The sequence below is a fragment of the Camelus bactrianus genome, chromosome 5 (genome assembly GCF_048773025.1).
Source record: "Camelus bactrianus isolate YW-2024 breed Bactrian camel chromosome 5, ASM4877302v1, whole genome shotgun sequence".
NCBI classification, from domain to species: domain Eukaryota; kingdom Metazoa; phylum Chordata; class Mammalia; order Artiodactyla; family Camelidae; genus Camelus; species Camelus bactrianus.
The window spans coordinates 24,545,643-24,570,843 of record NC_133543.1 but is presented as its reverse complement, the minus strand read 5'-3'; the positions used below and the strand labels follow the sequence as shown (position 1 = coordinate 24,570,843).

Genomic DNA, 25,201 nt, shown 5'->3' with positions numbered 1-25,201 from the left:
CAAACTGAGGGGTGACTACAAGACGTTTCAGTATTTAATTATCTGCAAAAACAAACAAAAAAATGAACCTTAGGTAAAACAAGAAACAGGAACTAGGACACTTTGCACGGTCTTACCACGCAAGGATACCACCACCAGTTTTTTTGGTAAAGCAGGCCTCTGAGAATGTTTCTGTGAAAAAAAAAAAAACACTCCTTTGCTTTGGTTCTGAAAGTACTGTATTTTAAAATAGCTAAGGCAAATATTTAGGGGCACAGCTCAATATCAGAAAATTACTTGAAAGAGGTAGAAGTACAGTCTTTCTATGTAATGTGCTTCTGTGTAAAGGTAACACATCTATGATCTAGGGAAAACACAACTAAAAAATGAATCACTCTTTTATAGGATGTTTAAAGATAATGTTTTTTAATAGTTCAAATATTTTTAAAAATCTCATCAAAAATGTATCACCTTAACAGTACTTGCACATGTGGAATTTCACACCTAAATTTGATACTATTTTGGTTTATTTATGGCTACTTACAAGAAGACTCAGTAATAATGTCCATTCATTGGAGTCTTTTTCTTTGGTTGAGCCTATCAGGACCAGGCTGATGAACTACTTTATGCAAATGAGATGGTTAAAGTAAATTCATTGCAATGAACTATAAGGGTTCTCATTTAATGGAAATGAAACTTAAAAGGATTTCCATATTTATCCCCATTGTGGTTTTAGAAGCTAATAACCTGTTCAGAGGTTAAAGAGTTTGAATAGCTCACACAATCCTGTAAAAATTATAACTGGCTGCCCTTTAATAAATAAAGTCATTGTAAAGAATTACATTTACAGAGTGAAAAGTGAATACACAGCATTTCAAATTCAATTTTGGAAGTACTAATAAGTACTGACCCATAACAATATACACTAGCTACCTTTTTAACTGTCCATCATTAGCACCAATAAAGATTCAACAAAATTACCTTTATTCTCACATCTCAAAACAATTCTGCAAATTCTTAGTGAAGTTTAGGTATAGTCACAGACCTTAAATATTCACATTGTTTTCTATGTCATACTGAAAATAAGTTCACTACTTTTCTGGATATTCTTTACAAAATCTTATTAAAATTCCTGGTATCATCACCCCCAATCATACAGTAGCACGACAACTTTATGTCGTTTCACATGATAGCTCCTTAGAGGTTTCACATCTAAATCACCAAGAACAAAACCCTTCCCTCCCTCATCTTGCACTCATCTTAATTCTATACTAGTCCTTGGATTATGTACCACTGTAAAAGTATAACTGTATCAAAATTACCATGTTTATGGATACAATAATATGCCATACAGAGCAATAAAGTTACATGAAATGACAAAGATTACTAAAGTTATGCAAGACAAGAACAAAGTTAGGACATGCTAGCTAGGCAAAGTCCCTAGAAAGAGGCTCCTAGTATCCTAAATTCAAATAACATTGACAAAATAATGAACAATTATCTTAAAAAAATTATAAAGCTACTGGCAAATCAGGTAATTGCTAAATAAAAGTAGAGCACAAGGTTAAACTCTAGTATTTACAACTGCAACATACTTGAGTAAAATTACAATTGTGCACATATCAGTGGCTTTGTAACAAAAATAATTCATATACATAGAGGAAAAATTAAGACAGTTTTCAGTTCAAAAGAAGCTGAATCCAACCCATCTCAAAGATTTACCACAGAATTGAAGATTAGCTGATAAACCAGAGCCATATTACTGGCATTTAAGACAAATTTTTAAACAAGTTTAAGTCTATTGTTTGTTCAGAAGTCAGAAGACTGTGCAAACTTGACCTCAACAGGAATATACTGAGATGTGCAAACAAATGTAAAACCTCCACTAGCTGTTTACCTGGAGGCTGACTTTTTTTTTTTTTTCCTCAGAGCTTCCTGATAACAACTATAAGCTATAAATACAGGTACAGTGCACAGTCAGTCATCTTTTTGTTTTATTTATTATTAGAATATAAAAGAACTGAGATAGCAATAGGTTTAATTTCATTTTTATAAGGAAGACTGTGTTTACCTGAAAAAGAAATATGGCATCACACACAAACACACTTCAGGGGAGGAGTATGTTTAAGAACGTGGTGTTATTCTGAATGCTAAAGGAAAAGCGATTCCTGTTTACTGTTGAAATATGTAGTGTTAAAGTTTTTTATTTAAGAAAAAAACTTACTAATTCTTCACTAATGTAAGTTTTTGTGAATTTAGTTTTCAAATCACAGTCATCTACATAACCATTATTAACAGCTCCGTGTTTATAGTACTGCAACAAGCCAACAAACATTTAAATGCACTTCACATCTAGAGTATGTAAACTTTATTTTTTCCTCTTCAAGCCTTCAGAAAATTAGGGGCTATTTCAGCAGCCAATCTGGTCAGAACCTCTGAAGGCAGAATCAGTGCCTCACAGTGTAAATGACCATCTGTGGCACTGCATACCCATCTGGTAGTGAAGTGTCCCCCTTCAGTGGCTTCCAGTAAGGCCTAGAGTTTAAGGTTAACATGAAAAAGTGCCACCTTTATTTTAGATTAGTGATGGACTCTGACAAGATAAAATAAAGTTATTCTGTATATTGTTATACTTACAAGCAGCTCCAATCCTGAGTATTTATGGTAATATCTAAACATACAAAAATGTATGTACATTTTTCTCCACTTTCTTGTAAACAGTTGTCAGTATACTGTTTTATCCCTTTATCATTGAAACATGCAAATCATACATACAAGTATAAATACACAAAAGAAAACAATTTACACTCATTCAAAAGCCAAGCAACAAAAAATAGCTACAGTATTCAAATTATAAATAACAAATGCTTGAGGCATCTTATATTCCTAGAAGCAGCCAGCCATTCATCCTAATGTTCTTAGCTGCAATTGCAGAAATACTGAGTTTTGCACCTTCCATGCTGTTACAGTATTTATAACACTATCATATGTGGAGATAAAGACTTGTTTACTATAATCTCTTCTTTTCAGAATGAAGAATAAAGCAGCACTTACAAATATTGAAGCAGTGGCAGCAACAGCAGGTGTTAACCACTGCTAGATCAGGAGGAAGTTTTCCATTCTAACAATTTTTAAATTAAAAAAGTAAAGGAAAAATTGACCTAAACAAATGATTACATGTTCATTCCTTGGGCACTTAACAGCGAGTCCAGCATGTCGAATGTGTCTTTGTAGTCCATATGCTGGCTGTTTGTACTGTACTCGTGATTGACATCAGGACCGTTGGTCTCCACTGGCTTCTTGTCCAGTTTCACGAGGGTGCTGAGATGTCCGTAGCCCACCTGGTATGTGACAGGGGGAGGAGGGGGTAAGGGATGGTTAAAAACAGAGTTGTGAGAGGATATATACTGCTTAACAGAGGAGGAAGAACTAGATGAACTACCTGAACTTTTGGAACTTTTGCTCATTTTGGAGTGATGGTTGTGAGATGCATCATTGATATGCAGCTTCTTCCTTGAAGAGCTGGAACTAGAGGAAATGCCATCACTGCTCAGGCCAACAGGACTCCTCAGCACAGTGGGTGGTATTCCATCAGCACTGTGTTTACTGCCCCCACTGCTGCTGCCACTGTACGAGTGGGAATGCTTGTGACTGCCGGGGTGGTGGCGGTTTGAGGGATGCTCCTTGTGCTTCTCCTTATGGTCCCTGCTAACATGTGGGCTTGAGTGCTTGCTCTTCCCACTGCCTTCATCAGAAGAGCTGTGTCTTTCTGAGGAAGAAACTTTTATCTTCATTTTCAGTTCTTCTTTACTGACACTTTTATCAGTGGGGGGTATTGGAATCCGCAATTTCAGTGATCCACTCTTTTCCTTCTTATCTGCCATGTATCTTTCAGGTTTTTCAGCATTTGTAATGGGAATTTTCATTTTAATGGGAGAAGTTACAGAACTGCTGCTGGCTGCCTGGGACTGTACATGTTTGTGCTGCTGTTCTACCTGGGCAGCTATGTAATGATCCCTCACATCCAGATCAAGGGTTTCTAGCTTACGCTTTTCTCTATATTTATCTAAAGACATTTTCTGAGGAATTACTCCAGGAGTAGCAGAAATTGGCCCATGGTGTTTACTGCTCCCTGCTTTATGAGTATAATCTTGCTTAACAGAAGAATGATCAGAAATTTTGTCAGGTCTGTGATGTAATCCTGAATGCAGTGATACAGAAGGTCCCTGCTGGAAGTTGATGTTGTATTGGCTACTAGACAAAGACGTCTCCTGTTTCTGGGAATATATCTGTTCTGTCCTTGCCGACTCTTGATGTTGAGGCCATTCTTGGTGTGATGACAAACCATATGAGGTACTTGGCATTCCTGTTGCTAGCACTGACAAATTATCAGATGTATGGCTGTCTTGAACAGAAATATTTCCTGAATTTAGAGGTACTGGTGCAGGGAATGCTGATGTAGACGGTTTCTGAAAACTTGGGTTTGTAGGCACACCAGTAACACTATCTACTAAAATGGAATTCTGGACCAAAGATGAACCAAGAAGTGGCGTTTCTGATACTTGTCCATCTACTTTTGGTTTCTTAGCCGCCTGAGTAGCCTATTTAAATAAAACACAGAAGAAGCAATGACAGCAAAGGAATTTAATAGAAATTTCTTTGCTTATAAAAATTCTATATTAAATATATGGAAATAAAATCACCTGGGGGTTGACTTTATGTTGCCAGTAAATAAATATCTTGTTTAGAGACATAAAAAGGCTATTAATAGTTGAAAGCACTGGTTTTAGAATTAGACACAGGTTAAATCCTAGCCCAGAATTTGAGAATGGAATTTAACTTGTCTAGCTTTAATTTTCCTGTTTGTGAAATGAGGAGAATATTTCCATTGTAATCACTATGAGAATTAAACAAGAAATTTAGAAAGTATTTATAGAAAAGTCTATCGGACACAGTGGCTGACTACATTATGAGTATATGTAGCTTACGATAGGCTGTGATTATTTAGGAATACTGGAAAAAATACTTAACCACAAAAATTCAAACTGATAAGCTATACAGTTGTTAGATAAGTGATAAATTGATACTCTAGTAAACCTTGCCGATTCTCTTACCCTCCAGTTTCGAATCCTCTTCAACCTACTAGGTGTTTTCTCCAATATTTGCAGAAACTCATGTGTTAGCTCTAAAAATAAAATTTAAATTGAAAATTTAGAAAGTGGTTTTAGATTTAGAATTCTCAAGTGGGCAATATTAAAAAGAAAGCTCAAGAGTTCATCTCTTCACTATCACCCTCCTGATTCAACCATTAGCATATACAGAATTAGACACAATTGTTATTTTCAAAGACAAATCTTAAAAAACAAACAAAACAAAAACCCCACTCTTTCTACATCCCCCTAATTTTACACGCTTACTTAAAAATCTCTGGAAAACTTAGTGGCATTAAAAAAGAATTCCCCCCAAATAGAAAATCTCCATTAGGCAAACAATACAGTGATACTGCTGCAGGCAAGATCTACGAATAGATTCTTTAAAATTAGTGGGCAAAAGTTTAAGGAAAAAGAGGTTATTTGTATAATCCCAAGATACCTTCCACAAGATATTTATTAATTACAAAGAGAAAAGCAGTAACTTTAGGGCCTTAACCAAGTGATAATGATCATATTTGCCAGCAAAAAACATATCAACATGATACCCTTGATAAGATGCACTGAGCACAACCCATTTCTGTGGTATTCTTGCCAAAAAAGCGTAACTTCAATCTAATAATGGGAGAATATCAGACAAACTTCAATTGAGGAACATTCTATAAAATAACTGACTATTATTCTTCAAAATGTCAAGGACATGAAAGAAAAGGAAAGATTGAAAAACTATCAGATTGGAAGAGATTAAAGGGGCATGCTAACCAAACAGATCATAGGATCCTAGAAAAGAAACACTGGGGAAATCTAAATAAAATCTGCAGTTAATAGTATTAAGCCAATGCTATTAACTTCTTGGTTTTGAGAATCATGTATTATAATGAAAGATGTTAACATTAGAGAACCTGGGTGCAGGGTGTAACAGCACAGAAACTGTACTATCTTGCAGTTTCTTTACATTTAAAACCATGTCAAAGTTAAATGAAAAAATTTCTCTACCTATACTCATATAACTTCCCAGCAGTCAATACCATTAATGTATCAGTAAACCACCTTAGTCATATTTTCACAATTTTTTCCCTTAAATTTAGAATTACAATGAGATGAGCCACTTTTCCAAAGTAGTGTAGTTATGATGAATTATAGTTTTCTACTCCAAAATAGTGTCACTAATAAAGTTATTGGCTACTTCCAAGACAAATATTAGTAGTATTAGTTAAATGAATTACAATATCATAAAATATTAAGGCCAATAATAATTTTTCAGTAGAGACTACACAGATTTATTTACCATTTTCAGTGTAAACAGTAAGCTTTTCTATAAACTATTCTAGGCAAATGTTAAGATTGGTAATGAAAATTAAAACAATATAGAATTTGTCTCAAAGAAGCAAAGAATATGCAAAAACCTGGCACCGTTATATGCTCACAAGCAGTGACAACTAATTACTGCTAATGTCTCAAGAGCTTTTTGATCCAGTTTGGATGAAAAAATCTAATGCCTGTACTATTATGCCTGTACTATTTTTTCTTCATTTGAAAAAAAGACCACTTTTCTACTTGGATACTAGTAAATCCAGCAGATACATAATGCCTTTGGGTCCAAAATTAACAAATTATTTTGACTCAATTTCTTCAACAGCTTGGTTATCAAAGATTAAATGCACATAAATTTCTGGTTTAAAACCTGGTACAGCAGCAGGCACAAAATGTAAATAAGCTTTGGTTTTCTTTTTTAAAGTATCTTCTATTAAGAATTATAGCGGAGAAACAAAATAATCTATTAAATAATTACTGCTAGTTTAAGTAATTAGCTACATGCACAAAAATCACAATATGATGCTTAAAATAGAGGCTCTTCTCCCTCAAAGCTAATATACAGAAAAAATTCGAAATACAAAAAATACCAGGGTTTGTTACTAATCATAAAAACAAACTGAAACCCACAAACTCCCCTTGCAGATAAGTCAAGTATAAGCCAATGTTGTTTTTTGGCTCAGTCATTAAATAAATTATTTCAGTAAACACTGATGCTTCAGATACCATGATATAATTCAGATATTCTTAAAATCTTAAATTTTGTTACTTCATTTTTTTTTTATCAAAACAGAGAAAAAGCTGCTATATAATACGTGGAAATTTTCAGTGTGTTAACTGTCCAAGACTCCTATTCAGTGGTTCTCCAAAAGAATAATGAACTTAATCCTTTTCAGAATAGAAGCAAAGGGATATTGTTCTGTCAAAAAAATCCCAAAACACACACAAAAAACACTTTACCTACAACTGAAGAACAGGATAAAAGGTAGATTACTTGATTTTTGTGAGCTTCATTTTAGCATACACACAAATTATTTTTATTAAAATGATGACTACTATATCTTATCAACTGCTAAAGTAAGATGGCGGCATAGTTAACCTCGTTTCAAATCATATATGGAAAAAAAAGCCTCCACTGTTTTTAGAAGATGTTATTTCAACTCACTGAAGATCTCCATGTACTCTGGATAAACTTTAAAAAACCTCTGGTAAGAAAAAGAGGATAATCATGTGGCAGTAATACAGCATGAGATATATACTCCAGGAGAAATTTTTCAGGGAAGAAAAAGGCTTAGAAAATCAAGAGATCTGACAAAAAAGAATATTTTACCACAAGGGTAGGCAAACTATCACCAGTAAGCCAACTACGTCCTGCATCCTGTTTTTATAAATAAAGTTATCCTGGAACACAACCATTCATTTACAAGTTGCCCATGGCTGCTTTCCAGCTATGGTGGCACAGTTGTCTAGTTGCATAGACAGAACAGCCCACAAACTCTATAATAGTTACTGTTTGGCTCTTCACAGAAAAGGCTGCAGACCCTTAAAGAAATTTCTATCTTAAAGAAGCATCTAAGATATTAATGGAATAAAGCCATAAAACTCTCTCACTTTATGTAACAGATGTCCTGTAAATCCAATTTTCTCATTAGCTTCTATTTTGTAAAGGAAGTTGGGGAAAGCCCACAAAAAGAATAAGCTGAAAATCTAATATACCAGTTTAAGAGTGTGTGTGTGTGTGTGTGTATGAAATGCTACCTGGTTAAAATGTCTTAACCCCCAAGAATCTTGTACCACTGGCCAGCTTTTCTTATTTCTCAAACACAAAAATTTCTTATCAGGAGATGCCCTCCCCCAGTTCCAGGTTTGTAATTTACAGAGCTTATAACAACAATTTTTCCAGGTCAATCCATAACTTATTAATGCAAGGCAACAATGACACACTTCACCATCACTGGAACAACAGAGAAAGGAATATTACCATGAAAATACCTATAGCTCACTGGTCACATCTTTAACAGTAATACCTGACTTTGTGTGTATACATATTAAACTCAACAAAATTAGTGTACTTTAAATTAGGTATTCTTGTACTATCTACCTGCAGCATTATAAATCATATTTCTTTGAAAAATCTTGAAAGTGCTTTAAATATTCAGTGGTAGTTAATATACTATTTTTTTTTAGGCTAATGAATCCTTATTTTCATCCTGTTCATTTAATCATGTAATTATACTTTTAAAGTCTATTCCCAAACTGTTAATAGCATCAAAATAACTACAGGGGGAAGGAGGATGCTGGATGGGCCAGAACTGGTAACTATTCAATTGGGCATGAGTATATGCCCAATTTTTTCAAACCTATACAGAATAAGAGAAAATTTTAAATGTATAATAAAAAGAAAAAAATTCAATGTTAAAAAAGATTTATTTTTCTCTACTTACCATCTAGTAATTCCAGAGTAACTGTAGGATCCACATATTCCCACCAATGTTTTCCATCAGTTGACACAGGAATCTCCCAATTGGACCATTTGCAAGCCAAATGAATGCATACACATGCTATCACTGTTGGTTTGTACTGAAGACAGAAGGTTGTAAGATGCAGACTGTTGTGGAGCAGGTTTGAAAATGAAGAGTCATAGAAATTCAAACATGTAAAACAAAGAAAAACATTTACCAATAAGATTACAGCAAAAACAGAATTACAAAGGTTTTCTTCTTCAAATCTAGAGTACAAAACTTTATTAAATTAAAAGCTAACATTTTAACACTTTTTATGACTATTCATAAAAATTTGAATACTAAAAAATCTATATATATTATAAACATTTTCACGCTTACTCCTCAGAGTATATTATTTTATTAATACTAATATATTACTATTTCTAAATTTTGCTTTACACCTAAATTCGAAGTATTTTTTACTTCTTTATTACATTTCCAATAATTACTATATACAAGTATAATGCTTTAAACTTTTTTTTGATATTTTTGTTTGTTTTGTAACAATATGGCAAAAAAGCAAAGAAAAAGCAGAAGACTTAAAACTGACAAAGTAATTTCAACATCACATTAAAATCAGGGATTCTACCATTTAATGTAGCTTAACATAATTAATTCTCAAGTAAGTTGAAGAGAATTTAATACTTATCTATGTAAACCTATCTTCTCATTAAAGCCAGAGAAAACTTACCTTTTGCTGAACAGCTTCAAGGCCCAATGTTGCTAAATACTACAAAAACAGTATCTCTCTCCTTTCATGACACGCCAAAAACTGGGCATGTAACATGTCACAGCTAGCCCTTTCTAACCAAAGTTTTAAATTTAAGGGATTTTTTTGCCTTGTTGTTCAGAATTTCTAGGGATAGAGGTTAAATCCCAACAACACGTATCTAAGAAAATATACTTGTTTTTGCCAATCTAACCTTTCAAATAAAACTTAACAGTGTCACAAGAAATTAAGGACTACATAAAGCTAGTTTGGTCCACTCCTCCGCAATGACCCATTTAAAAAACAAATTTAAATCATTAATGTCATCAATCCAGAACAAAATTATGTATTAGATATGAAAGGCTTTTAAAAAACTATTCTTCCAGTTCAGCTTCAGAATCGATGTAAATGTTTACTGATCAACCACAAACCCATGCCATACTTTTTTTTTATACAAGCTGAAGAGGAAGTAAGTTTTTTTAAAGCAAAAATTACACTTATGCAAATCAAGGCACTGATAGGACTTGACTACTACTAATTTACTACTGGTGGGTATTATCTGGAAAAAAAAATACCCCAGTTATATAAATTTTATTTACTAAATATACTTTAATGATTATTTTAAAGTTAAGATTGGATCAACGTGAAATTTTTAAAAATTGTCATTTAACTATAATTGTAAACTAAAAATAGCTTTATACTTACCAAGTTGCTCGAATTTCTACGTTAAGTTTAGCTCTTTGTAATCTTTAGCTGCTATTCAGGCTACCAATTTTAGACTTATGCACTCACAAATCGAGAATATGTCATCAGAAAGCACCACTACACTTCACATTGTGCATTTAACCCCTCTGTGCCAAAAGTCCCTTGTACAATACACCGCAAAGCAGACAGGAAGGTACCACCACAGGAGATGGTCCAGTCTCCTGTTGCAACAAGGGTAAGAGACACATTGAGGGGGCCCTGCATTAAAGGAAGCTATAGTGTGCTACAACAGTGCAACAAAGAGGGTCAGGATAACAACCTGTTGGTAGCCATGAAATAGGATGTCTGTGCCAAATCCTTGCTTGCTGTAAGAAAAGAAAAAAAACGAAAACAGTACTGTCAGCTTTAACGTGCTACCATTGAAAAGTTCTCAACACAACAAAAACTTCAAAGATTTGGACACAAAAAGTAAATTTTACTTACTACTTACAAACATCACAAGAGCGCCATCATTTTCTATACTACTGAAAATCTTCAACAACATTCACTCAAATGTTTCTTGCTATCCCCCAAAGATCTGAGAAACAAGCCGATTTGCTTTTAGCTAGCCAGTTACAAGGGCTAAACTTGTTACTAAGTTAAGCATCTAGTCAGCTAAAAGTTGCAATAAAGCATTCTCCTGGATTTAAAAAAAAAAAAAAGAAGAAGAAGAAGAAAAGATTTTGAAGTCTAACACAAAATACAAAGAGTTGCCTGCCAGACTTAATCCTGATTGTCATCATATTTAAGTTGGCTTAAGTACTTTCACCAAAAGAAACAAAAGAAAACAAAACAAAACAAACCCCCACCCCTGAAACTCAGAGCACAAACTGAGTTTTTCATCACGCTACTAAGCATCAAGAGAATAACCCAGAAACATCATAAGGATGTAGACATAGAAAATGCCACTGTATCATTTTTAATTATATAATCCAATTAATGACAACTTTAGAAAAGATACAAGTCTAGAAGGAATCAGGATGATTCAATACTGGTCCCCAGTAGAAAAGCAATTTTTAACTAGCTTCTTAAGACGCTGAAATTGAAAACAGTCCCCCGCTCCCTTATTCTACTTCTTATTCTTCCCAACAGGGTGCCTCTGCCCCCCCCCTTTTCCAGGTATATTCATCATCACTGATGTATCTTTCCCCTCTGCTCACCTAGGATCAGTTCACCTCAACTCATCCCTCTCTAACAGGTCTCAACATTCCTTGCCCCCCTCCTATTTTCATTCGTGGCACCTGTTATTCCCCCGCTGCCCCATGTGGATCATCAACATAAAGGTTTACAAAAGGGATTTGGGTTTAGCAGAGTTGTGCTAAGGAAGAGTGTCAAAGCATCAGATGTCTTGGAGGCAGTGTGACTTAAGTATGGCATTCTTTCCTGGTGGGGAGGGAAGGAGAAATCACAGAAATGAAAGGTCCCTGTAAAATGACATTAGCCAATTCTGCAGCAAAGTAGCATAATAACTTTCTCATCTCCGGGGGTTGGGGTAGGGATGGGTGGGGTGGGGTGGGGGGGAGGGAGGACTTAGAAAAAAACACACATTTACCCCACCCCCATCCCACAAAAGAATCAAAATAATCAAAATATTCAGAGAAGGAAGTAAAAATAATTTTCAATTGCCATTGCAGTTTTCTTTCTTTCTTTCTTTCTTTTTTTTTTTAACATTTTTTATTGATTTATAATCATTTTACAATGTTGTGTCAAGCCATTGCAGTTTTCACCTCAGAATATATGAACTTTCAGTATCCTATTAAAAGTCACTGCAACAGAGAGGAATGTAGGGAAAATGTTCTGCTGTTAGCTGAAAGTGGTTTTAGGGCAAAAGAAAAAATATATCAAACATGAAAGAACATTTTAAAATGGAGTGAGATGTAAATTACAGTTACTTGAAATGTTAGTCAGACAAAATGAAGTTAAACATACATGGGATTTGTACTAAAATTTAAGAATCAGTCACATTTTAAACATTAATAATAAAAAAATCACAGTTAAATATTTTACTTTGGATATATGTCAAATTTAGTTTTTATACATGTTTGAACTTTACTACTCAATTTTGCAAATAAATGGGCTTTATGTCTCTAGCTTCTTTAGAAAGCACTTAAGAGACACTGACTCAAATGTCACAATAATACTAAGCAAAAAATTCAGTTTCATTTCCTACTAAGTATGTACATACATATATTTTCACCTATATTAATATCTTCCTTCAGTATCTTTCTTTACCAAGCTCAGCTTAAGGCAAATATATGGCTCTCCATTATTCAGACAAAAGAGCTTACCCTTGAAAGTTTTCAGGAAAACAAAACTTCTCTAAAGCTTTTTTTTTCTTAATTCAACATTCAGTTTTTCTATACACTATTTCTCTATACAACTCTATACTACACTTTAATACTGAGGATGAGAAAGTGTTATAAAAATATAACTATGAAGAATAGGAACCATAATTAAATATGTTCTAGTTTACAAATGGTAACATGTACTATTAGAATTAAAAGATATATAAACGGGATTTTTATAACTCCAGTTTTTAACAATGACAACTGTGGTACCAGATAACACGTCTTTTTTTTTTTAATGTAGCCATTACATAATGAAATCCTACCTAGGTATAAAATGAATTCAATTTGGAATATATAAAATATGAGAACATTTAGGAAAACACTAAAAAACAAGGCCTTCAAAAGTCTTACCCAATTTGTTTAGAATAAACCTAAAGCCTGATGGTAAAAGAAACTGCAAAATTTCATTTTCAAAAAGAAGTAACAGAAAAAGGCACACTAAAAGTTCCAAGTGGTTGCTATTAGTACACAACACTTTAAATGGTAAACAGGCAAGTAGAAATAACAGTACTGCATGCATCTGTGTGAAAAATATTTCTAGAGATATGAAGACATAGGATGTATTAACAAGAGCAGAACAACATATACCAACATGCTTTATAAGGAGTAAAGCAAACAATACAAAAACTTTGTATTCCTGTTTATAAAAGGTTTAACAGGTACATCACATGCTGTTACGTATCATGCTATATAATAATTTACTCACTACACATAAAAAGGAAATCATTTTTAATAATGATAAAGATTTTTAAAATGTATTAAATCAATTTTATTCAAATGAACATGGGCAAAACATTCCCAAAGATGACAAATCCGCCAAGAAAGCCATTTTTTATTTGAAAGTTTGAAATTGGCCTCCAAACTCAAACTATAATCACTTTTCAACAAGTCAATGCAAGTTTGACATAAATTGGAAATTAACACTATCTTACGCACCTATATGTTAAATAGTTACATCTTAAATACAAACTGAAATGGGATAGGCACAGCCCAATGGGAAGGTAGAAAGAATCTAAATATTTGGAAGCCCTCCAATTTTTAGTGAAATGAGACACTCACTTAAATTTAAAGGAAGCTAATTCACCAGGAAGGACCACAAATAGAAGTTGATGAATAAGCAGAACACTGAAAAATAATGTTTCAAATGACATTTCCCCCATTTTAATAAAACTCAAGAAAAGGACAGAAGAACAAAATAGCACTCAAATCATTACAGACATTAAAAAGTATTAATACTTAATTTAGAAGTTTCAAAGATCACTTACCTCTTACTAACTGGGTACATTTCACCACATCTGTGTGTGGGTGTTCAATGGTGATCTCAAAACCTGAAATGAAAAGCACTTTTTTTCCCAATCACCACTACAATATTTGTCTGAAAAATGCCACTCATCACACAACCATAAATGTATATTTTTTCATCATTAAGAAAATCCAAAGACAAGTTAGTTTCTCATCACTGACACACTCATTATACCTTCAATGATGAGAAACAGTATCTTCTCAAAAATAATGTTCCAATTACAAAGACTGAAGTTATTCATAGGTTAGTATTTATTCAAAATTCATAATTACAATTAGTTTGAGATTATCTTCAAGTTAAAAACAGCCTAAAATCATGACAAATACAATTATTAAGCGTGTTCCACAGTTTAAGGAGTGGATTCCAACTATGTAACATATTCCTACTCTTTCTTTCAGATGTAAAAAGAACATTTTTCATAAATGTAAGTTTTGGGTCACAAGGGAAAAAATGACCATTTAAATGATATGGCCCTTTTATTTTTTCAGTGTGCCTTAGATCAAAGGGATTCAACCATTTAGCTTGTAACTACATTTCATTACTAATAAAAATAAAATTGTTAAGCAAGCAAACCTTCTAGGTCTCAAGATCAAATCATTGTTTCTAAAACCAAAGATGAAATGTTGAAAAGCTTTTAATGTCCAATCAACCCCTTAGGTAGAGCAGGGTTTTTCCTTTTTTTTTTTTTTAAATAAAAAAGTGGAGGTCATTATACAGTACCTCCAGAAGTAGTAAATGAATAACATCCTAATAAATAATCTGGATTTATAAAGTTATTGTATGGTCTAATCATATTTCTACTGTTACTAAAGCTGTAAAATCACACTTTACTGAAAGCCATAGAATTTTATCTTATAAATTCTAATGTTCTCCCTTAAAATAATGCTATCCATTCTTCGTATTTAAGAATCTGTCAACAATATGAATATGATTCAATGATTTTATGTAATAAAATAACTAATTTAAAAACAACAGTAACATGCTAAATCACTGGATTTGGAGAGAGTAAGATTCTCACTTTTGTTTTTATATTATAAAAACTTTCAACAAGTTATGTGTGTTTCATACAAGCTACTTTTGTCATAAGAAGAATCTGTCATGATGGGAAGCTATGATTATTAGACTTCTATTCAACACTTGGGAATGATGCATAAATAAGATAAAAATAACTACATAATAAATAATGATTATTTATAAAACACACTATGTCGTGATTTTTTAAAAACATTATCTTTCATCTTCAAATTCTTAATGTTCAGGTGGGCATTACTGTTCCACCTTGCACATACAGAATGGAGGTACAAAAGGTAAAGGAACTTTGACGAAGTTTACAAAGCAAGCCAGAGGTCTATAGATTTAAGTGCAGATCTCCATAAAGCCTACGTTCTCCCCCCCAGCACCTTCCTAGGTCCTTCTAGAAGTAATATATGACTTTATATAGTCAAAACCTTCTTTTTAGGCCTAATCTCCTCATAAGATTACAATAAATAATTTTTACAGACTACTTAAGTTGCACAAATCTTGCAGACAATGTAATTTTTAGAAAAGGATTAAGAACACTTAAATAACTATGTTACATTAAAAATGATGTGATAAATTCATTAATACTGATTATAAGCTCTAGTACAGCAGGACTGCCATGTTATGTTTATAAACATTAAAATAATATGCAGTAGCCCTAAAGGATCATATTATGAATCCAGAATGAAGCATAGTGTCAAATATCTGAACACATAAGATATCACACTGAAGGCTATGTTTATCATTCAATTAAATTATGCTAAATGACATTAAATTTTTAAAAACGACTTCCTTGTAATCAAGCAGTACTCTTCTGGCCCCAAATCTTATTTTCAAATGAAACTTTTTTCAATGATAAAAATTATTCCAGAAATCTTTTCCTTTATTTATTACACTGAAGAACACCCACAAAAATACTGACATACGTACCTAGGGTTTGTAGCATTATGGTTTCAAGTAAAACCAGTTCTTGAGTCTGTTGAAGGTAAGCCTGCCAGGTAAAAATAATAATATTAAAATGCTTGGTAAATATAACACTAGACTATGGGATTGTTAAATCTCATAAGAATTATAGACTGATTACAAACAAATCAATTTGGAAATAGGAAGAAAATAAATTGAGGGTGATAGAGAAAACCTGTTTTCTGTGACAAGTCTAAACAGAATTACTTCTAATACAGGAAACATAAACAAAGCAAAAGACAAAAAAAACAACCTAAAGATAATGATAATATGAAAGGGGGTAGTTTAAATGAAAAAAGAGATCTCCAGCCTATAAAGTAAAACTTTACCTAGGCATTGGCACTTCAAGACACACTAAGGACAGGAAGCACCAACCCAAGTAAGAATGTCAAATTCAAACTGACCTTTAAAGAAAAGGCTTATCAACTAACTCACTCTAGGATATTTCATGTGGTAATTCCTTGACCATCATAGTAAGTCAGTGAGTTATTTTTAGAATTAACTTTCTCTCTTTAGAAAAGACAAAATAAAATAAAAACAAACCCTCAAATTTTCATATTAAAAGAAAAAAATTTTAGAAGTAAAATACCAAAACAATGTACCATACACTGTTGGGGACAAAAATAGAGGATCTTCTCCCTCAATTTCAGTAAGTCATTCCCCAAATGCAACTACTTGGAGAATAAAGGTATGAAAAACTTTCTGTCATTTCAGTCTTAGATCATGAAAAATGACTAAGGTGATAAGAAAATAATTTCTTATATATAAATATTCATCTATGTAAGGACATATTGCTAAACTCGGAGTGAAAGTACCTTAATTTTACTTGTGACATTTTGAGAAGGTCATTGAGCTGATCTTTAAAAGGTAAGATTTTTCTATTGGCACAGTACCTGAAGTACTCACAAGAAATAATTCTAAATTTGTAAAGTTAACAGAAATGACAGAAATTATCTTTAAGTAATCACACATTCTCTATTACTGAATGGCTACATTAATATTTTAGTCCTTTACTTAAAGCCGACATCCAGGATAAACTTTGTCATTAATAAAATCAGATATATTTAATCTGGACCTTAAACTTGACCCAAATCAAGTGGAAGTAACAGAATCTGGTAGTCATTCACAAGTTAAAAGTTCCTGATAGAGCAACTCATTTATATACACTTAAAAAAGGACCTTTGAATCAAAGCCTTACATGACTAAGAATGACACTGAAATTCATGAACATAACATGAAATATGTTGCTGCCAGATCACTTCCTGGTATTACATTCCTAAGCAGTAATAGAAATAAGCAGATTGGAAGGCAACACTAATTGAATTATATTTTTTATTAGGTCTAAATAATGAAAAAGTTTCAGATTTACAAAGAAAATCCAAAACACCCAGTTTTACATACATCACATTTAGTATCCAGCAGTGGCTCTAAGGGATGAAGACACGCATGTGCTACTTTGATAACATGTTCAAGTTTTCGAGCCTGTTCTTCTACTTTTGCAGCCAAAAATAATGCAGTAGGTGATATTATCTGCAGAAAAGATAAAATTTGGTGATTTAAAAACAAATACACTTCGGAAACACCTTCTATTTTCTAAAGGGAGGGGGTGTGCAAGAAAGGAATGCAACATTAGTAGTATGTATTGAAGTTGGGCTATGAGAAGATTGATGTAAATTTTTAAAAAGCTATTCATTAAATAGAACTAGTTACCCCAGTTTATAGTGTTTTTACTTGTCTTACAACAAGTAGAATACTAAAAGGAAAAAGACTTACCCTTTAGCTAAAGGAAAATTTAAATAATATTAATGAACATTGTGGAGGTAAAAACTCAAGCTAAATAATGAAGCCAAACCAAGAAAAGAAAAAAGAAAAGGAAAGAAAATAGAAAAGTGGGTAAAGTATACACAGATTTTCCCTTTTTTGGGGCCGTCACTACTTAATAGGGTTCTTTTAATCAATGATTCATTGTGTGGCTAAGAGCTATATAATCTTGCTTAAGAGACAGAAAAAGAATCTACAAGGCAAAGTAAGACGATTCTCACATGAAACTGCTACCTAATATCTACTACCTCAACACAGCAATATTAAAAATAACTTAAAAACCAGGGAATAAACATGTAAGACAATGCAAGAGTAGAAACCTTGCCAAATGGAGATGAAGAAATTAATTTTTTTAGCTTTAGTAAGTTATGTTCTTGGGATAGAAATAGAAAAAAAAGCACTATAAGATACTAAGAGAAACACCAATTTTGAGCAAATATTTACCCCCAGAGTTAGTAATAAGCCAAATAACTGCTGACTCAGAAAACTGGTACACTGTAAACTCACATAACATTCTAAGATTATATACAAGATATCTGTCATGAAAAGACAGTTTCTAAGTGTCAAGATTCAGGTACATTATTTTTCAAGAGACGAACATCTGAGTCTAACTGCATCTGAGGGGTTTATCAATCACTGTACAGAAACAACGCTAAAAGGAAGAGGGAAGGAGAGAGAGGGGGACATAAATTACACTACATGACTTGGGTAGTTAACGTAAGGAGAAAATTAAAAAAATATATTTTATTTATTTATTATTGTATATTTTAATTGTTTTGGGAGGAGAAAGTAATTAATTTTTAGAGGAGGTACTGGGATTGACCAAGACTTCGTACATGCTAAGTACGTGCTCTACCGCTTGAGATGTACCCTCCATAGCGAGAAAATTTCTGACACAGGGAAGGTGGACCCTTTCTTAGCTTTTAAAACAACTTATAAATATCACTGATGAGACAAAAAAAATTAATCAATGGATTTTGGATCTGAAAGGGGCCTTCTCTAGTCCAACTTCATTTGCAGATGAGTAACTAGAGTAAAAGTAACTTCACAAAGTTCTCTTCCTGGTGTATAAATCTTCAAAGCAGACCTAAAATTAAGTGAGTTTGGCTCCAAACAACCAGAAATGTTACCTTAAAAGGACCAAATAATTCCACTTTGGAATTTCAACTTATTTTTGATCTTTCAAAGTTAAAATTACAACAAGGAAAAGGTTTAAAAAAAATTGAGAATGCTCAAAAAAGCAACTTACTCTTAGTTTTCATAGATATAGAATAAACTATTATTCTTTACAACAGACTTAATTAAGGAATACCAAAATTAATTACTATTCTTGAAATACCAGTTAAACAGCAGCCATGCAGTGCAGGGGGGTTCCTGAGGTGTAGAAAGTATAAGATAACTGAGAGTGGACAATTATCTTCTATCTGGTTCTATCTGTCATTTTTCCCACATACTGAAAATGTCTTACCACTGCTGTCTACTTTATTTGACTAATTCCTTTTCTATTTAAAAGCTTAACTCAAAAGATTCACATCCTCCCAAGGTCCTCCTGAGTCAGAGCGAATCACTCTTTATTCAACAGGAAACAGTGCATCCCTCTATTGCTGCACTTACACTGTATTCTAACTTCTGGTTTACTCATTTTGTCTGCCCTGCCAGTCTAGAAGCAGCTTGGACACAGACTAATTTGTGGTCCCATTATCTAGCATTGTGCGGCTGCTGTTCAAAATACTTCCTGAATGAATGACATGCAGATAATTCATATATTAATGTAAATGCACCAATATTAAACTCAAAGTATTCCAAATGTTACAATAAAAATCTAACAGCCAATACCAAGGTAAGAAATGCAAAAACATAAATAAAATGAAGATACTCTTTAGTTTCCCACAATCTCTCATTTATTATCTCCATGTCTAAGGGGGGAATGGCTAACCCAACCTGCAAATGGTGGAACTATTTGTCAGAGGGAAGCAATACAGGCTCAAGTCAGATTAGACTGAACTTAATACTTAAACTGCCTTCCTAACTGCCAGATGATCCAGAATTTCGCTTACTTGCCTAAAAGGCACTTCTTAAAGTCTCCAATGTGTTTTTCTTTGTAAAATCGTTTAGGATTCCCAGTCACAGGTCCATCCTTTTCAGACTTTTTGTAAACCTCAATATCAAGAAGTACTTCCAAAGGACATAACTCTTCTCCTCAGAAGACAGTCTCAGTGGAAACAAAATATGCATACTAGTGAATGATTCTAAAATTATACAAATAATTAAAAAAATAAGTATTCAAGGAGCTAAGCAGTGATCTTCACTGTAGAATCCTGGTTTATTTACCCATACTCCTCACAGAAGTCTTTCTGTTTTCCCTCTAAATAGGGCTCAATTCTCACCCTCCTCCAGTGCAACACTAATACCCAACACTCTTCCAAAGTTCCTGGTGAAATCCACTAACTCCATTCACATTTCCTCCTCTACTGCCTGCAAACATTTTACTCCATCAGGGCTGTAAAAACAAAACAAAACAAAACACCTTTTTAGATAAATATTTTGTGAATATTCATGTGAGGCTTTAATTTTAAGGATGACTAAGGTAATCAAACTAGGTACTACTTTTTGTACGCAAAGCTGATTTTGTTGTGTGGCTTATTAAAAACAAAAAATTCCAAAAGGTTTAAGTAATGACAATATTACTAGTTGGTCTGTGGCTTTTAAAGGTGAGCATATTTTTGAAGGCAACAAACATTGATTAGCAAACTTGGTTCAAAGTCAAAGAACACACACCAATACTGGAGTAGATACTCAATTGCTTTGAATGACCAACAATTACAAACTGAGATTCAGTGCACTGGGGACAGGGCCATGCACTATCCATCTTTTGTGTTCTGGTACTTAGTTTAATAAATTTTCTCAAGTTACTATAACTAAAGGAAAGAAAAACAGATTTTTAAATAGCGTGTAGAGTTTGCCACTCTAGTAGACATACAACTATTTCAAGGGTATATTACATTCTCAAAACAAGACAAATTTCTACAGAAATGTACCATACAAATGATGTAGAGGGGAAGGTAGAGGTGATGAATCCAGCTGTAGCACAGTAGTCAGACTGCCTCTGTGGAATCCTGGCTCTGTTATCTGACTAGCCTAAGCAAATTACCTATTCTCTTTGTGGCTCAGTTTCCGCATCTGTAAAACGGGAGAAATAGCATCTGCTTATAAAGTTGTGGTGAGGATTCAAGGAATCAATACATGTAAAGCACTTAGAATAGTGCCCCATAGTAATACAACTCAAATATTAGTATTACTATGTTGAAAAGTGAAACAACAACTGTGTATTGTTAATGTTGATCTTAAATTTATAAAGTGATTTAACCCTCTCTTTAAAATTCCCTCCTTTCTTGCTCACCTCCCTTCCACGGTTAAACTCCGTTCTTTAAAAGGTTCCATTGTAGTCCCAACTATAGATTCAAACGCTGATAATGTGATAATTGATACTATTTCAATGATTATATCTATACTTGTTCTTTCCTTCTCCCTGCAGTTGTTTTTAACCCTTTCCTCTTTTTCTATTTCTTTGTATGTTTTCTCCTTCTGCCCATTCCTGGCTGCAGTCTCCCCTTTCTGATGTCCTCACTGACAATCTTTACTCTCTGCTGCTGGCTTCAACCTTGATAGCTAGAGGCAAGGTCAGTTTGCATTAACAAGAAGCTTGGGTAATTTCTAAGTCACTGAAAATGGGTGTATCAGTCAGTTTCAAATGAATGAATTATTCTGGTCCTTTATTCTTTAGTAATTAATTTTCCACATACACTTTGTGAACTAGCTATAGCTGTATTATTACTCTTAAACTTTAAATCTCCTAATCTAATAAAAGCCCTAACAGACGCAAGGAAAACACCTCCAAGCTTGCTTTCTACCTGCTAATACATTACCAACAATCTGTTCTTATATTTCATCTTTGGGTCCTATAGGCTAGTGAGGCCGTTTCTTCCCTGTCCCTTAACTGCCCCAGTACCACCTGTCTCCTGTCTAAGATTAGGATAACTATTTTCTTTGCTTTGAAGAGGCTTTATTAATAGATGTCCAGCTAGTTCTAGGTGCCACAGCTCAAAATTTGGAAATCACTTGTCTAAGGCAATAAAGTGGTAATGGTTTAACTTCAGCAAATACCCACAAAAAGAGGATCCCAGAACAGGAAAAGTGAAGTAAAAACTTAGATGTAAGGGAAAACAGCTCCCTCAACAAAGAAAAAAATGGAACACGTCAAATGCCCATTTGTTATTAAGAAAGATTACCAAGTGTGAACAAATTAACCCAAAATTCCAGTACAATGTTAGAAAGTGGTTTAAATCCTTAATTTCTGCTGCACTGAAAGGAATGGCATTTCACTATTACAGAAAATGTCATTAACTCAGTCCGGCATTTTAGCTGTTTTCCTACCCATATTAATTATATATGAATTTAATACTGTCAACATAAGAAAATTTATGTAGAGAATTTAAAAAATCTTCAGGCTGACTGTTATTTGGGACATCCAGTTACATTTAAAAGAGAGCTGGCTTAATAAAAACTGAAAAATACTAGCATTCAGTAATGCTGAAAAATAGTACTGATAAAGAACTGAGGCTTCATTTCCAGAGTAATTACATTATATTTAAATATATTTAATATGCTGAACACAATTTGACATTTTAAAATTTATTGAGGGTACCCCACCATCATGAATTTGCTACAAAGATGAAAAAAAAAAAACCCAATCTGTATTTTAAAATACCCTTGGCATTTCAAAAGGTGGTGTCTACTCTTCCTTACATGTCCAGCTCTTACCAGCCCATAAGAAATCATACAGCACTGTGAAATAAGAACATTAACATTGCACAGGTATTCAAACACATCATATCAACCTTAAAAAGACCACTTTCCTTCAGATGGCTAAACAAATAAAAACAAATATTACAGAAGAATTAATATTGTAAAGATCAATTCCCCAAATTGACCTACAGATTCACATAATCCCTGTTAAACCCCAGCTTTTTTTTTTTTTTAGCAGAAACTGACCAGTTGATCCTAAAACTCATACAGAAATGCAAGGGACCCAGAATAACCAAAACAATCTTGAAAAAGAACAAACTTGGGAAGACTCATACTTTCTAAATTCAAAACTTCCAAAACTAAAGTAATCAAGACTACGTGGTACTGGCATAAAGACATACAGACCATGGACTAGAAGAAAGAGTTCAGAAATAAACACTTATATTTATGGTCAATTGAAACAAGAGTGTCAAAACAATTCAACTGGGGGAAGAATAATCTTTTCAACAAACAATGTTGGCACAACCATATATCCACGTGTAAAAAATGAAGTCAATTCTCCTCTTTAACACCACAAACAAAAACTAACTGAAAATGGATCATAGACCTAAACCTAAGAGCTAAAACTACTGAAAAATAAAAAAACTAGAAGAAAACAGGAATAAATATTCATGGCTTTGGATCACGCAATGCTTTCTTAGATATGGTACCAAAACACAAGTGACAAAAGAAAAATGTTAATAAATTGGATGCATGTGCTATAAATGACAGTATCAAGAATGTGAAAAAAAAAAAAAAGAGCAACAGAATGAAAGAAAATACCCGCAAAGTATTTACCTGATAAGGACTGTTATCCACAAGACATAAATATCTCTTATAACTTAATTTTTTTTTCAATAAATACATACTACAGTACTGCAGGAGCTACAGTTGGTTGAATCCACAGATGCAGAACCATGTATATGGAGGGCAGGCCAGCTGCAGACTTACAAGTAGATTTTCTACTGTGTGTGGGTGGGGTTCCTAAACTTTGCATTGTTCAAAAGTTAAGCATACACAAACGGCCAATAGACTCATGAAAAGATGTTCAATATCATTAATCATTATGGAAATGCAAATCAAAACCACAATGAGATACTACTGTATACTCACTGGGATAGTCATAATTTTTTTTTTTTTTTTGAGTGAAGGTAGATTTATTCAGAGAGATACATCAAAAGGCAAAAGAAAGGCCATGAGGTGTGGGGGTTGGGTGCTCAGATTAAAAGTAGGTACACGCTCCATAGACAGAGTGCGGGCCACCTCCAAACAGGGAGAGAGGGGCCCAATGGGATAGTCATAATTTTAAAAAAGGACAGTAAGTGTTGGCAAACATGTGGAGAAGGTAGAATAATTTTACATTGTTTGTGGGAAGGTAAAATGGTATGAATACTTTGGAAAACAATTTGGCAGTTTCTCAAAATGTCTTTTAAAAGCTATCCAATATGACTGAGGTCTATGTTTATCATATAATTTAGCAATTCCACTCCCAGGTACAAAGGGAAACAAAAACTTACATTCACACCAAACACAAATGTTCACATCGGTATTATTCACAATAGCAAAACCAAGTGGAAACAACCTAGATGTCCATAAACTGATAAATGGACAAATAAAATGAGGTATAGCCACATGATGACTGGAATGCTACTCAGCAATAAAAAGGAATGAAATACTGATATATGTTACACTATGGGTGAATCTTGGAAACATGCTAAGTGAAATGCCATATATTGCATAATTACATTTTATGTGCAATGTTCAGAATAGGCAAATCCAAAGGGACAGAGAATGGTTGTCCAGGATTTAGAGGGGAGAAAAATCCAGTGAACTGCTAATGGGCACAAGGTTTCTTTTTGGGATGATGAAATTATTATAAACTTAAATTGTGATAATGGTTGTACAATTCTATAAATACACCCACTCCAAATGGATGAATTTTACGGTATGTGAATTTAAATTCAATAAAGATGTTTTTAAAAAAGGAGCTGTTATAGACAATCCTTTTAAATATTTGGTGTACACATACTAACAAAGGAGATTTCAAGGAACTCAACAGCCTAATGATAGCACAACAAATACTACTAAACAACGTTCCTCTTAACTATGTACATCTTTATCACACATTTGCTAATTTAAAAGTAAAATTAGGTTTCGTTTTCAGAAGTTATATATCCATTTCTTAAATAATGATTAACTCTGGCATTTGAATTATGCAATCATTAAAGAAAAACCATTAATTCGGCTAACAAAATAACTTGAACAGATTTTTAAGTCTACAAAAACTGAACCATATCATTTAATTCAAATAGCTATTCCTATCAGGCACTCAAAACACCAATCACCGAGCAAGAGCAATACAAGCTATCTAAAACATCTAAGGATGTGGGGAGCTTGTAGAAATCTGGTATCCTCTCTGAATCAACACATTTAAAGACTGCCTCCAAATCTTCAGAACTTCCTTCCCCTGTTCTCTCAGCTATTTATTTCCACGCATGGAA

The 25,201-nt window shown here is 33.4% G+C and overlaps 1 protein-coding gene across 11 annotated transcripts in view; it reads right to left on the bottom strand.

Moving 5' to 3' along the window:
* Positions 1-768: 768 nt before the first annotated feature.
* CCNT2 (cyclin T2) overlaps positions 769-25,201 on the bottom strand; it is a 38,350-nt gene continuing 13,917 nt past the window's right edge. Inside the window, exons 3-10 of one of the 11 annotated variants that reach the window (XM_010973230.3) lie at positions 17,436-17,564; positions 16,002-16,062; positions 14,014-14,076; positions 10,681-10,726; positions 8,888-9,051; positions 5,094-5,164; positions 3,422-4,580; positions 769-3,320 (exon numbers count right to left, since the gene is read on the bottom strand). In XM_010973230.3, the coding sequence (XP_010971532.2) occupies positions 3,253-3,320; positions 3,422-4,580; positions 5,094-5,164; positions 8,888-9,051; positions 10,681-10,726; positions 14,014-14,076; positions 16,002-16,062; positions 17,436-17,564 (1,761 nt within the window). In that variant the 3' untranslated portion in view covers positions 769-3,252. Of the gene's footprint in view, positions 4,581-5,093; positions 5,165-8,887; positions 9,052-10,361; positions 14,077-16,001; positions 16,063-17,435; positions 17,565-19,912; positions 20,356-25,201 lie in introns of those variants that run through there. The other 10 variants (XM_074363542.1, XM_045508872.2, XM_074363543.1 and 7 more) reach the window with 10 other exon arrangements.